Raw genomic sequence first — 16,508 nt, forward strand, 5'->3', positions numbered from 1 at the left:
CACCCAAAGTGCACGAACATAAATCGGCCTCTCAGTACTAAATTGAGTTATTTTTCGCTTCTTATTACGCTTAAACAGTCAAATACACACAAAACAAGTCAAGATGCCGGTTTTGGCGAGTATTCATAAACACAGTCAGCTATGTTTTACTTTAAGTGAATGTAAACAGTTGAGAAAGAAACACATGTGTAACAGTATAATGGATCCGTGCGTCAGGTCTTAAAGTGATACCAAATGATGAGATAAAAATGGACTGCAATTATATAGGCTTTCAACAGACCCATGGCCACCAAAGCGCTTTACATATTGCCTCACATTCACCCATTCATTCACTCATTCATACACCGACGGTGGTGTCAGCCATGCAAAGCACCATCCAGCTCATCGGGAGCAGCTGGGGTTAGGTGTCTTGCTCAGGGACACCTCGACACTTGGTCAGGTGGAACCGGGGATAGTATTAAAAATATTGATATGGCAGTTTTTCCCCATGGAATCAATGTCAAAATGGTGGCCAGTGAAAACGTTGAGTAACTTTGGAACCATTAGCCACAGTGGCTAGTCAGCAAAAAATGTAATGTCAAGCCCTGATCATATGTCAAATATCTGGGGTTGGTATCATTTTTAAATGTTTTTGAAAGAAGTCTCTTATGCTCACCAAGGCTGCATTTATTTGATCAAAAATACAGTAAAAACTGTAATATTGTGAAATATGATTACCATTTTAAATAACTTGTTTTCTATGTGAATATAGTTTATTCCTGTGATCAAAGCTGAATTTTCAGCATCATTACTCCAGTCTTCAGTGTCACATGATCCTTCAGAAATCCCTTTCATGCCGGTTCATGCTCAACAAATTTCTTCTTATTATCAAAATGTTGAAAACAATTGTGCTGCTTGATTTTTTTTTATGAAATTTCAAGAGAACAGCATTTGTTCTGAATAGAGATGTTTTTTTTATTTTTTATAAATGACTTTACTTTTGATCACTTTAATGCATCCTTTCTGAGTAAAAGTATTTTTGTAATTCTTAATGACCCCAAAATTGGATGAAACTCTAATAGGATTGGGTGGAAAATGAATAAAGTCTAATTATAATAATGTCCTGAGGAATGCAAGTCTGTCTGAATGCTCTTTGACTTTGATGTAACGCTACATTAGGAACATATTCAACATAAAAACCCTTAACTTTCTATTTATTCATCTAAATTATCTCCTTCAGTCAGCCACAACCTTAAGGCACGCTGTCTGTTGTGATGTGCCGCTCTGACATGAAAGCAAAATTGAAAAGAAATCGCATGTTCCTGAAAACCTGGCAATTTTTCATCCTCTTTGGAGTCAAAGAACAAACCCAGACAGTTGTGCGTTTGTCTGATTCGCCCTCTGACATTTGGTTCTCAAAGATACTTACCTTATAAAAAAATGTAAGTAAATCCAAAGGTTTTACTCCCATTTCTCCCATCATAAACACTACGAGGGATTACACCGACGTTTAAATGGATATATGTTTTACTAAGCACACTTAAGCAGCATCAAACCTCTCACAGACTATTAGGGGCTGTGTGCCTACAGTGACCATCATGACTTTACTTCAAAATTGCACAGTGCTTTGACGTTTTGTTCTTTGTCTTGTAGATGGATCAGTTGGAGAAGGCATCTCTAGAGGATAAAGCGTACAATGGGGACGCTAACATGGCAAGTGCAAAAAACAAGATGCTCATAAGAGACACCAAAAAAGAGCTGATGAGGTAATAAAATCATTTGGACAGCTGTTTTTATATCTTCACATGATCTTATTAATTATTAGCACATGTCTAGTAGATCAAGTATAGACTGTAAGCATTCGTTGGTCTTTCATCTGGTGCTTATTCTATTTCCAGTTGTCCGACACCAGGTTGTGATGGTAGTGGTCATGTGACAGGAAATTATGCGTCACACAGAAGGTGAGGAGCCAGTCCACCATTACCCTCTTAATTTTCCAAGCAGCAAAATCATCTTGAAAAATATACATTATGTCTCCTGTTTTTTATTTTTTAGTGTATCTGGTTGCCCATTGGCTGATAAGACCCTGAAATCACTAATGGCTGCTAATTCTCAAGAGCTAAAGTAAGAATTAGAAAAAGTTTCAATTCAATAAAAAAAAAAAAATGTGTAATGGTTTTAAAGTTAGAGAATTTAGAGCAATCGTGTAAATGTAATGTAACGATGTAAATAAATGGAAAGTATATATTGTATGAATCATTATAACTACTAACTATTATTTTAATTTTAATAATATTTTAAGTCTTATTTTAATTTATTTTACATTTATTTTTGTTTATTTTATTTTAATTTTAAATTAAATGTAATCATTATTTTAATAATTATATTATAATTATAAATATTTATAATTATTAGCATTATTATTATTATTATATTTATGTATTAATTATTTAAGAATATATATAAACAAATGTTCTTAATTTATAATAAATATAATGTTAATATAAATTATATTATATATATATATATATATATATATATATATATATATATATATATATATATATATATATATATATATATATATATATATATATATATATATATATATATATATATATATATATATATATATATATATATATATATATATATATATATATATATATATATATAATGAATCATACACTTCTATTTCTTTTAAAGGTGCCCAACTCCTGGTTGTGATGGCTATATGTATAATTTATTTTATTATTATATTTATTAATTAATTAGGAATATTTGTTTACATTTACATATATATATATATATATATATATATATATATATATATATATATATATATATATATATATACACACACACACACACACATACAAATAATCTTAATTAATAAATGACTATAATATAAATAGAAATTATTTTTATATATATCATGATTCATACATTTCTATTTCTTTTAAAGGTGCCCAACTCCTGGTTGTGACGGCTCAGGTCATGTGACAGGGAACTATGCATCTCATAGGAGGTGAGCATCTCATTAGACAGGAAATCTCTCCAAAATAATCATAGACTTCATTGAAAGTGACATTTTTTTTATTTTTTGCACAACGTAAATGGTCATGCTTTGTATTATAACATAATGTCTCATTTTTAAACCAGTGTTTTCTAATTCAAGATGTTATACTATAATAGATTTTAGACATCAGACCACACAAAGGCACTCAGTGGGTTAAATCATTTGCATTTAAAACCGGGTAATCAGCGAAGAGTAGATACTTTGTGGCATTTCACGGCTGTTGAGGTAATGACCCCTGTTCAATGGCAACACGACAGGTGTCAAAGCTTGAAACATCACGCAGTAAACGCAGCGCAGTATCTTTCCCACACACGCGTCTGCACGCTTGAACTTCTGAAAGGTTCGTCACATATGTCATGTTCCTTCCCAGTCTGTCAGGATGCCCTCGTGCCAGGAAAGGAGGCTTGAAGCTCACGCCAAGCAAAGAGGACAAAGAAGAGCCGGAGATGAAGTAAGACACCACCAAAAACAATGACATCCATTGGTGTTTTTATTCCGATTTAAGAGAACTATAAACTAAATGTGTTTACTAAAGCATCAACATTTGACACAAACTTTCTCGTTTATTTGATGAGAGATTTAAAAGATGTAACCGAAATCAATAGGGTACACTGTGGTGATACATTATTATTATTAAGTATTAGAGGCCCATTTTTTTCCTCCAAAGTTTGAAAACTATTATTAAATTATTTAACAATTAAATAAACCTAGCATGATATATAGCTAGGTTTAAATGTATCAAATGTCTATATATTCACTATAAAAGTGATTTATAGTATATCTGAACAATGTTAACTAATGAGAAATGTTTTACATAATTAAGCGCCAAAAAAAGAAGTTGCTGCCTTAAATTAAGTACAATCAACTTGGATGTTTTAGTCATTTCAACTTAAACTGTATTAAACTGACAAAAAATTGTTTTATAAAATATAATATAACTTTATAATCTTATAAAAGTTGAAAATTGCTTAACTTTTTTTGAGTTTTTGATAAGTTATAGCAATGTTGTTATAACATATTGATAATATATATTTTTTACAGTGTATTTTGCTGTATCCCCCCCCTCCAAAAAAAAAAAAAAAGACATTATATTCATGGAATCAGAATGCACTTAATTTTTTTAATCAAAACAACCTATACAACTAACCTTTAAAACAAATGCAACGCACATGGAAATAAGACTGTAATTGCTGTTTATTGAAAATAATATATATATATATATATCTTTTTAAAGATAGTTCATGTTTGTAGAACTGCGTTTCCTAGAAATACCGTTCAAAAATATAATCTTTTTAATTCAGGGAGCTCGAAACTCTTTCCTCGTTTTCCTGTAAGATCTCATTTAATTACAATTAATGCAGCAGTTTGCTCTTTAAAAAACATAATACTATGGAGGGGGGGGGGAATTAATTGAATTGATTCCAGCCTTAAATCCGAAGTATAACCTAGAGTGACAGGGCTTTCCTACTTTTGCATCTGGGCTAGTATTTCATTTTTAATTACTAATGCAAAGACGAGAGCTTAGGAATTAGATGGTAGCAGGTCCGCGCACATTAAACGGAGGAACGGAGAGGCAGAGGAACGGATGGGTGGAGAAACGGAAAGCAGACCCTGGCCACGTCTGTAATGTCGCTAGATTATTGTAAATTGTCGGCCATATGGCCCATCTCTGTTGTTCCGCGGTCAGGGACGCCATTCCCGGAGCTGGACTCGACGGCCAGTGTTGGAGCCATAATGTTGTCTTGTTTTAGTCAGCGTATTAGAGCCAAAACTGCCATAACAACCTTTCCCATATAGGCCTGCAGACAAGCTATTTGTACTATCCCAGATAACCTCTCACCTCTTCCAATATGGGCTATCAGGGAAAGGGTCAGCCACCTCCAAATCATGTGCTTTTTCCCCCCTGTGGAGGACGCACAACAATTATGTGCAATTTATGTCATTCCATTACTGACCTAGGGGGAAAGTGAGCAGCAAAATAAATTGGCCAACTCCTCACCACTCTAGTCTTCAACTTGCTAGGGCTTATGTTTTCCATCGGCGGCACGTTAACCTCCATGCCCGTAATTATTTACTGGAGTGCGTTTCCGTCGGAGCGCAGACTTTTCTGCGTGTGCCGATAGAATTACTCCAGCCCTTTTTTTCCGTTTTGAATACATTTTTAATCAGCATTTCACAGGATTAATCTTCTTAATGGTATTTGAAAAGTCTTTCAACTCTGCAAATTGGGGGGGGGGGGGTGTTTACGGACAAAACGACAATTGCGCCACGGTGGTGTGGCGAAGTTTCAGCCATCAAATTATCAGCTGAATGTATACGGGCTCATTTGTGTTTAGGAAGACTCTCGGTTATAAGCTGCGAAACTAGTTCAATCTCAAATAAGAGATTATCTTCGACAATCACAGTGTTACTGTTGAGTTTAGGACAACAAAAGAGGGCTGTGCAGGGGGTTTAATTTAAGCACGTCGAGGGGTCAGGTCACATCTGTGTGTGTTTTGGCACGGTGACCCAGAAATCTATACCAAACAACCTTTGTGATGCAGATTATGACCTTGTTCCCTCCAAACAAGTTATTAAAAATAGTGAAATCTGCATATGAATGCTGCATAAATTCAGTCTAAAATGTTTATTAGTGGTATAAATCACAGCACTTTAGTCTTCAGTCAAATCAGTCTATATTGTCCTGTTGTTAATGAATGATATAGTAAATGTGTGTTCCCTTTCTCGTGCACCAGGTGCCCGGTGGCAGGGTGTGACGGGCAGGGCCACGTGTCGGGTAAATACACGTCGCATCGCAGCGCCGGAAGCTGCCCCATCGCCACCAAGCGGCAGAAGGAGACCTCCATGAACGGATCGGCCTTCTCCTGGAATGGCTGTAAACAGGAACTTCCTCACTGCCCCCTGCCCGGCTGCAACGGCTTGGGTCACGCCAACAACGTCTTCGTTACGCACAGGAGGTGAGGAAACCAAATGATAAACCGAAACTTCAATTCTGATATTAAACCTATCTATCTAATGAGACATCTTGACACATTTATTATGTATAGATACAGTGGCATGAAAAAGTATGTGAACCGCTTGCAGAATCTGTGAAAATGGGAATCATTTTAACTAAATAAGAGGGATCATATAAAATGCATGTTATTTTTTATTTAGTACTGTCTTGAATAAGATATTTTACATAAAAAATTTTAACATATAGTCCACAAGACAAAAAAATAGCTTAATTTATTAAAATAACACTGATAAAAAGTTTCTGAAAAACATGCAAGTATCTTCTGTTGCTTCTGAAGGGCAGTACTAAATGAAAAAAAAAATTATATTTAAACAAAATAAGAAAGATTTGGACATCTTCATCCTGTTTAAAAGTTTTCACCCCCCAGCTCTTAATGCATTGTGTTTCTTTCTGGAGCATCAGTGAATGTTTGAACCTTTTTTAGTAGTCGTGTTTGAGTCCCTCAATTGTCCTCAGTGTGAAAAGATGGATCTTAAAATCATACAGTCATTCCTGGAGAGGGTTCAAATATGAAAAAGATACTGGAAAAGGAGGATTTTTCTGAAGAACATTGGGCAGTTGAACTGCTCAGGACAAACAAGGGACTCGTGAACAACCATCACAAGACAAAAAAACAGCCGTGGATCATCCAGGGAACGACACACAGCACTGAGAATCAATGGTTCAGAAACTGTTTATCAGGGTTATTTTAATAAATTCAGCTTTTTTTTTTGTCTTGTGGACTATATGTAAAAATTTCATATTTTCATATTTATAAAATTTCTTATTCAGGACAGTACTAAATAAAAAATAACATGCATTTTATATGATCTCTCTTATTTAGTTAAAATTATTCCCATTTTCACAGATTCTGCAAGCGGTTCACATACTTTTTCATGCCACTGTATATATATATATAGAGAGAATATGATTATTCAAAAACACAAACAAATATTCAGGTTGACTTTATTTCATTGTGTAAAAATATGCATTAAAAATACATATATGTATATATATATAATAAACACTATATACACACATATATAAATGTTATATCATAAATAATATAATGTAATATATATTTCATATGATTATTCAAATACACAAATATGCAGGTTGACTTTATTTAAATGTATAAAAATATGCATCTATCTATCTATATATCTATCTATATATATATATATATGTAATACACTCTCACACACACACACACACACACACACACACAAACACAAACACAAACACAAACACACACACACACACACACACACACACACACACACACACACACACACACACACACACACACACACACACACACACACACACACACACACACACACACACACACACACACACACACACACACACACACATATGTATATGTATGTATATATATTATATTATATAATATATACAGTATATAATCTCTAATTAAGTTAGACTCTCTGGTTTATTAATTTTTGATCACCCTTACACCCTTATCATGTGTTATTTTAATCATTCTGTGAATCTCAGATTATGTTCATGCTTATATTATGCTTCGTATCTGATGATTCCCAAAACTAGACTATAATGGATGTAGTTATAATTAGGAAAAACTACTCCAGATTGCTAGTACTGATCTGTAGATTTTGTTCCTTTACAGTTTGTCAGGATGTCCACTAAACGCCCAGAGCATCAAGAAGAAACTGTCCGATGAGGAGATGATGACCATCAAACTCAAAACCAGCAGTGGTGAGCAATTCAAGAGCTTCAAATAAAGCTAAAATATTTGACCTGCTGATATTTTCCTCATAGTGTGAGACTGTGTTTGTCTCCTGAGAAGAAAAATACACAGCCTCAAAAGTTATGACAGCTCTCCCAAGTCATTTAGTTCAGATTTTGGAAGACGTGTTTATTAACATTGCCTGGTTTGTCTCTCGTCAATCAGGTATTGAAAACAATGAAGACATGCAGCACTTGGATCACGAAATAAAGGAGCTTAATGAATCCAATCTGAAGATAGAAGCAGACATGATGCAGCTCCAGACTCAGGTAAACAACATTCGCATTTGTTTCACCTTCACACGTGTTTGTGTGAGAAGATTGGGGTATTGCAGTTTCCGAGCTAAAGACCTTGTTTCCCCGTTTTAAAACAGATCTCATCCATGGAGTGCAACCTAAAGACTATCGAGGAGGAGAATAAGATCATTGAGCAGCACAACGACAGTCTGTTGAAGGAGTTAGCGCGTCTCAGTCAAGCACTTATCAACAGTCTCACAGATATCCAGTTGCCGCAAATGGTGAGACAGACCTCACTCTGAAACATGCTCTTTTCCTTCACATATTTTACAGTACATGCACTTACAGTGTACTTAGGTTAATATAAGCGAACTACATGGGTTAAGGTTAGGTTTAGGGTTAGTACCTAGTTATTGCAATTACTATAGTAAGAACATAGGGTACCACTTTATTTTACAGTGTCCTTGTTACATATGGTACATGTACTTACCATAGTAATAACAGTAAATTATGCATAATTACATGCAACTAACCCTCAACCAAACCCTAATCCTACCATAACCCTAAAGTAAGTACATGTAGTTAATCAATATTACGCACTACTTAAATATATAATTACACTGTAATAATGACACCTTAAAATATAGTGTAACTGTACAGGTGACACTTTATTTTTGTGTCATTGTTACATGTCACGTGTAGGTACTATACTCTAAAAAATACTGGGTTAAAAATAACCCAAGTTGGGTTGAAAATGGACTAACCCAGCGATTGGGTTGTTTTAACCCAGCAATTAGGTTGTTTTAAGCAAACATTTACTCCAACCGCTGGGTTAAAACCAGGGCTCTGAACCGGTTCAAGGAACGAAAACGAAAACCGGAAACGAACGACATTTTAAGAGGAACGAAAACGAAATCAAAATCAATTTGAATCGTTCTGAACAGAAACGTTAATTTGAAATGGCCATTAACCGGTTAATAACGTTATTTTATCGTTCTTTTAATATTTTAATTTGGCAGTGACCAATAATGAATAGAGTACAGCGTGTGACGTTGACGGATCAAGCGTGAGTGAAATGCCCGCGCACCATCATCTATGAATCTACCGGTAACGCGAGTCAGTAAAGAGCGCGCATTTTCATGCCTCAAGTACATTTCTTTCCCCGCTGAGGTCTACAATGAAAGCGCGGGTATTGGAGGACATTCTTTTCGTATGTTTAAATAAGCAATACGGACTTTAAGCTCAAATAGTCTGATTTAGGCTAGTTTGTGGATTCCGTTTAAGCCTATCCAAGTAGGTTACTAGCATCTATCAAACATTTTTCCTATAGTCTTTCAGATTGCCAATACAGGACAGGTCAATGTTTTCTATTTAGACGGTTGATGCTTCGTATTAAATGGTATGTTATATTGCATTAAATGATCAAGCTTTATTAGCTGACTGAATTTGATTATGTGATGCAAGGACGTGTTGCGCAGTGTTTGCTTTGAAATTACCAGTTGACGGTGCATTAAAAGAGCAATGGTTATCCAGTTTATTTATTCTTTATTCATGCGATTTTTAAAACAAGTCGTGTTGAAAAAAAGTTATGTACAAAGAATGTTATCACTCTTCTGAAAAGAATTAGGCATAAGAGGGCCACTTTCGATTGTTTAACGCTCCATTAAAACAGGTCCGCTGTTTATGCCTTGTAATTAATGTAGGTATTTCTGTTGTGGTTTTAAAAATGTTATGAAATAAATATTCAAGTTTAATTACCATGCCTATTATTATTATTGAGTGAAAAATAAGTCTATTTATACATATTTCTATAGGCTAAATTAAAATAACGTTATTAACCGTTATTTTTTCAAATCAAACCGTTTTCGGAACAGTAATGTTTATTGAGGAACGCAAAAACGGAAAAGCTATAATATCGATTCTGCTCGGAGTGAACCGATTGATATTTTTTTCCGTTTTTAAGCCCTGGTTAAAACAACCCAACTTGGGTTATTTTTAACCCAGCATTTTTTAGAGTGTATAGTAATAAATAACTATAAATGATGCATAATTGCATGCAACTGACCCTAACGCTGCATTCACACGGGGCGTCTGTGTCAATGCTTGACGGAGGGCGTGTCTGACACAACCGTCATAGTGACAACAGCCAATCATAATACTTTTCCGGTGCTGCATGAATGCAATTGGCTAGCGTCTGCACTAGGGTATTTTCACAGGCAATCTGATTGGCTGACGCCTGCGTTGGCACTTGAACAGTTGAAAACTTTTCAACGTCTGCCGCGAACAACGCCAGTGACACAACGCAACGGAACCCACAATTCAGTTTGGCAATGCATGACATCACCCATTGAAAGTAAATGAGAAACGTTGACGCCCCGTGTGAATGCAGTGTAAACCAAACCCTAACCCTATAGTAACGTGTAGTTACTTAATATTACTCAGTACTTAAATGTATAATTACAGCGTATTACCATAGTAATTCTGAGCATCTATAAACAAAGATAACTGCTTCTGCATCTTTCCGTGTGCCTGCAAACTGCACTTGATGTGACTGACTGGGGCGGAGTCACGTGAAAATGGGAAAATTATTACGTCAGTTAGAGGTTCTAAATTTCGGTTTCGGTTAATTGTCTAGCCCTAACCTCACCTATTCAAAGTAAATGAGAAGCGTTGACGCCCCGTGTGAATGCAGTGTAAACCAAATCATAACCCTATAGTAACGTGTAGTTACTTAATATTACTCAGTACTTAAATGTATAAGTACAGTGTAACAAAGACACCTTAAAATAAAGTGTAACCATAAAGTGCTACTGATATGTTAATAATTTCAACAAATATTACTACGTAGTTTTCTGCTCACTCCATGTGTAACTTACAAAAATTGATCATGGAAGCTGAAAACACTGTAAAATATCAGGTTGTGATGGTATTTGGCCATAAAAGAGTGAGTTTGGGTGCCAGAGGTAAACATTACATTCATAATTATCAAGCTCAATCAGTATGCGGAAGACGCATGCTTTATCGGTTCTTTTATGGGTATCAAATAAGACAAGGAACAACAAGATATGGTTTAAAACTTTATTTTAAGGTGTCATTGTTACAGTGAGCAATATTGATTAACAATATGTACTTACTATAGGGTTATGGTAGGATTTGGTTGAGGGTTAGTTGCATGTAATTACGCATAATTTACTGTTTTTACTATGGTAAATACATGTAACATATGTAACAAGGACACTGTAAAATAAAGTGGTCCCAACTTTTCTATTCAAGCTCAATTCAGATCATGATATCACATCATGTCTCAAAAAGAGAGGGGAAAAAAGAGATTTAAAGGGACCCCCCCCCCCCCCCCCCCAAAAAAAAAATTTGTGTCATTATTTACTCATCTTTTACACAAAAGAAGATATTTTATAGAATATTGGTTATTAAATTGCCACCTGACTTCCATAGTAGGAAGTCAATGGGTGCCGTCAACTGTCTGGTCACCAACATTCTTTCAAATATCTTCTTTTGTGTTCAACATCATAAAGAAACTCATGCAGATTTGAGGGTGAGTAAGTGATCACAGAATTTTTGGGTGAACTATCCCTTTAAATCCATGCCCAGGAACCTTACAATAATGATCAAATAAATCAGCAAATAATTCAGTTCAAACAATCAGATGAAATATTGCCGTGATAATTCTTATGCAGGAACAGGGACAAATATGAAGCGTGTTACCAGCGATAAATGTCCTTAAGGAACCAGCTGCACGTTTTCCCTCTTTACAGTGTAGTTTCTGCCAAAGCACTACATCAAAACGGTGGTAGCTTGATATTAGCCAAAACCCTTATTAAAACAAGAACATTTGATTGCCAGACGAGGTTCATTTAATTATTGTTTTTTTTAATGAATTCAATATGATTTGAGCTAAAATGGTGCATGTTTGTAAAGACATTTGAATCGAATGCTCTTCAATCTGTTCCAGGGTCCGATCAACGAACAGAACTTCGAAGCGTACGTGAACACACTGACGGATATGTACAACAATTCCGAGCACGAGTACTCGCCAGAATGCAAAGCCTTATTGGACAACATCCGCCAGGCCATAAAGGGCATCCACGTATAAGGCCAAACTCTCTTTCACATCAAGTTTGATTGTCCGCGGAGGGCTGGCTTTGTGATCCGTGCAAGATATGTCTCGTCGAAATAACTCCATTCCATGACAAATTCATTGCACTGAAAAATACCAGCCACATTTTTACAGCTCAATGTTCCTTGTAGTGAGAATTGACCTCCTTTTGCACTTATTTATTTCCTATGGTTTGCTTGACTTTATCCCGTATTGTTCTTTTGTGTGTTGTTATATTATTGCTACATATTATCTTTATTCATCGGTACTATTTATCTCACAGTAATCTTATTTATTGACTTATTTATTGATTTATTTATTGCTATCATAACTGTTGTTTCCTTTGTTTTGTTTCTGCAACTCCAAAATGCAAGGCCAATCTTACATATTGTGAATTTTATTTATTTACATTTTCCTGCGTTTGTTGTACAATAACTGGGAGTTTGAATCGCCGGCATTCGTGATGATTTTTTTTTTTTTTTTAAGAATAACTGATGTCAAATGTAAGAATAGTCCACTTGCGCCACCTGTTGGTGAGCCGCTGTCATTGGTCTGTTATGGGCCCCCCCCGAGTTATTTTTTTAATGTAGTTAATGTGATTAATCCACAAATGACATCATTTGTTTCGTCATGCACAAATCTGTATTCGAAAAGAAAAATATTTTATCCGATCCACCCTCCGAACGACTGTACAGCGACACTCGACCGGAGCAAAAATCAAATCATCCACCACCACCACCGCCACGTTGAAGGACATCATAATTTATTTCCGTTTCTGCTCATATGAACTGCCTTTGGTGTGCACATCCGTGTGTGCATATATGTGCCTAAATGTAAATGAGTACATGGAATATGATATGTTTTGTGGTAGAGCAGTATTACGTGAATGGTGATTCATTTTATTCTGCAGTATATTTATTTTCTGAATGAAAAGCCTCTAAACTCTGTTTACCTACTGTTTATACGCCATTTTAAGTATGTAACGATATTCTTGTAAAAAAAGTGTTTTATGATCAGGCACAATACGTTTTTGATTCTTTTTCTGACCTCCTCAACCTTTGGCTTCTTCTGTGAGACAAACAGTGGGCTCTCAAATAGGTTTTATGGATGATGTTTTCTCAAAGCACTTCATGTCTTTAAGCCACTAAAATGGACAAATTCACTGCAATAGAGAGTAAGCGTTCCATTACGACCACTTGATTTTGTGTGTAAATGCAGGGCCGAGGTCACGGCAGCAGATCTGAGCGCTGTGTTATGATCACATGCGGCCTTGTCGTGGCACTTTTAAAGCTTTCTCTAACACTAAACGTACCCTTTTGCACTTTTATTCCGTTATTTAGTGTTTCTTTGTGAGCGGGTCACAAATGCGCGACCAGTGCAGGTTTAATCTAGTTTTCACATTGTCCATCGATGATGTCAAAAACTGTGTTTAAGCAAATTTACAGGTCATTCAGAGGAAATAAAAACACTATATTATCTGACCAAATGAGCATAATGAATTGTACTGAATCAACTTTTGTTTGAAATCCTAAATTACTGTATAATTTAGAATTAATTCTGTTTAAATGATTTGTAATTCCTAATTTTTAATTTATAAACCACAGATTGTTTGCTCAGGAAGTTTTGTGAGGAATATTTATTTTTTTCTTTTTTGTATTTGATGTTTTGTAATGTGATATGAATTTTTTGTGTAAAAGAAAAAATAGTCAAAATACACGGTACTGTAAATTATTTAGTTTGTTTTTGTTTTTAAAAAAAAATGTTTTTTTTTTTAGTTCACGTAGTTTGTATATCAGGATTTCCTTACACTTTTAAAATTTTCATAAGCAGTACTGCGCTGTGTTGTACAGTTTGTGTATGGTAGAAATAAACTATTGAAATCATCTGCATAACTCATTGTACAGTGGCTCATATAAAAATATGATTTATATAAAAGCATATTTACTAGATATAGATCTGTGCATTTAACATGTCCTTGAACTTATTACTCACAATCAATATTTTCAATATATTTTAACATTTTATACATCACTAGTTAAATTAAGAGCTCCAATCCAATCAGACAAAGAATGGCTGAGCTACACCTGTTTGAATTTGATAGTCAGAAGTCAATTTTGAGACAAATCGATTTAAATGCTGAATCCGAAATCACCATTCCCTACGTTAGTCCACTAATATAGTTCACTTGATGAAGTGAATGAAAATGAGAGTGAATTCGGACAGCCGTTGAATTCGTTATTGCGGTGTAATGTGGGATTGAATGACTGCACTCAATGGTATCGGACTGTGCCCTATTTAAGGGTAGCCTAGGGGGCGATTTCGGATTCAGCTAAAGTTTTCTGAAGGTTCCCAAACAAAATCCCATAGCAACCATACCTTAAAATCCCTGGTAATAACACCAAATCGAAACCAAATATCTATAGGAAAAATATGTATTAAATTTTCTCTCCATGATACCACCATGATTAAAATTAAGACTTAGCTTAAGACTTAGTTACCGCACGGTCACGGATGTAGCCTAATAGGCCAAATGTTTGGGTACACATATATTTTTCCAAAACAGTTAACCAAACGTTCATTTAAGACATAGCAGACAATGTTTGCGTGACTACTGGCCAAGAGAGATATTAAATACTGTAATTCTGTGTAGGCCTAACTTACATGGTTATGAGAGGCGTCAGCGCGAGTAAGATCGTTTTGTTTACATCAGCATAAGTTTGAAAATCACATTTCGTTGGTTCAGACTCATGTCATCGAAATTCGCTATGAATATTCACAAAAGTTGAAATACTCCGCTTTAAAAAGATACCAAACTTGTGCTGAGGGGAAGCGCCAGTCGTTGAGCAGAGATTTTTAATGAACAAAGGAAAAGTAGGCTACTTCTCTCAGAAAACGTACAAATACAGATACTTTTAGATGTTTAATGTCTATTTGGAGCATCGGGGTCGCTAGACGAGGGCTTAATGAATTCATTTTTATGAAAACCTCAAATTTGACCAAAATTTAAAATTTTCACCTGTTGCTCGTAATAGCTCGCGCACATTCCGACTCATTTTGCCAGCACTGGTCACATATATTTAAAAGTATAAATATTCATGTAGTCTCATATTTAATTCATAAAACTGCAAAATACTGTAGAAATTGAGAAAATGAAATATGGAAACACTTTTGCTCATCACAGACGTTTGTTGTTGTAATGGCTTCTTGATTACATCGGAGCTCAAATCCACATTTCTACAATGTTTTTAACAGCACAAGATTTGATACGTTGCTACTTAACTTTATGACATTGCAAGACATCCGAAAACTATTTCCATATTTACCAGCAGGTGGCGTATGAATGCAACTTTGAGACACTAAAGATTTCAGGCCTTCATTTCTGTATACGAATCAATTCACGTATCCAAAAAGAGAAATAAGACACTGATGAATGAATTTTAACCAGTTTTGACTGGTCATGAGATCAATAAAGAGCTTTTAAAAGCATTTCCTTTCAAGAGACCTGCACAACCCTGTAGCCCTGATATGAAATCTGTGCCGTGTAAATATGGTGTTCGGTTTGTTACCCTTTGTAATTATCTTTTTTATAATTATCAGAGTTGATGATGATGCAAATTACGTTTAATCACCTGAAATGAGGCAGAGCGTTCCTGTTAAACGTCACCTAGAAACAAAACCAACAATTACTAAATGGTCTGTGACAGACTTGCACAGCAAGTGTGTTTGTTGTCTTGATTTAGCTTAACTTTGACCCTAACCCATACACTCGACTCAATCTCACACAGATAACATGCCATGCTCATGGCGATTTACAGAAATATGAATATCAGAGAAAAAAGCTGAAATGCTGCTGGCCTGTCTTTGGGCCTTAGCCCAGTGAACTTACACAGCCACTCCAGGGTGAACTGTAACACCATCTGTCCTCATAAGAAAGAGGTTAACTTTATTTAACAAAGTTTTAAATGCACCAATACTCACAGAGATGATAGAAAACATAGAATAATAAAAACTGTATACATGTGTACATAAAATTTGTTTTCTTTAATGTGTGTATGTATGTTTATTAAAAATAAATAAAACATATTATTGTATGTAATATATATATATAGTTTTATTTTATATTATGAATGTAATAAATAGCTATGAATTTATATCATACACAATAAGAGTATATATTAAATAAAATATTTTTGTATTATTGTATGTAATATTTAGCCTGTTATTATATTGTATTTAATGAATACAATAATAGAAAATACATTTATATAATAGACTATTATTTAGTACAATAAATTATTACATCATGTATGTCATAAATAGCTGTGAATATATCATAT

The 16,508-nt window shown here is 34.8% G+C and overlaps 1 protein-coding gene across 1 annotated transcript in view; it reads left to right on the forward strand.

The window, feature by feature from the left end:
- The window catches only part of st18 (ST18 C2H2C-type zinc finger transcription factor), a 65,304-nt gene extending 51,244 nt beyond the window's left edge, over positions 1-14,060 (forward strand). The window contains exons 13-22 of the mRNA XM_079806703.1: positions 1,633-1,745; positions 1,878-1,940; positions 2,035-2,103; positions 2,945-3,007; positions 3,429-3,509; positions 5,794-6,015; positions 7,702-7,790; positions 7,987-8,090; positions 8,195-8,338; positions 12,028-14,060. Coding sequence (XP_079662829.1) covers positions 1,633-1,745; positions 1,878-1,940; positions 2,035-2,103; positions 2,945-3,007; positions 3,429-3,509; positions 5,794-6,015; positions 7,702-7,790; positions 7,987-8,090; positions 8,195-8,338; positions 12,028-12,168 — 1,089 coding nt within the window. The 3' untranslated portion in view covers positions 12,169-14,060. The remainder of the gene's footprint in view (positions 1-1,632; positions 1,746-1,877; positions 1,941-2,034; positions 2,104-2,944; positions 3,008-3,428; positions 3,510-5,793; positions 6,016-7,701; positions 7,791-7,986; positions 8,091-8,194; positions 8,339-12,027) is intronic.
- Positions 14,061-16,508: the final 2,448 nt, after the last annotated feature.

This window comes from Gobio gobio (assembly GCF_949357685.1).
Source record: "Gobio gobio genome assembly, chromosome: 23".
Lineage (NCBI taxonomy): Eukaryota > Metazoa > Chordata > Actinopteri > Cypriniformes > Gobionidae > Gobio > Gobio gobio.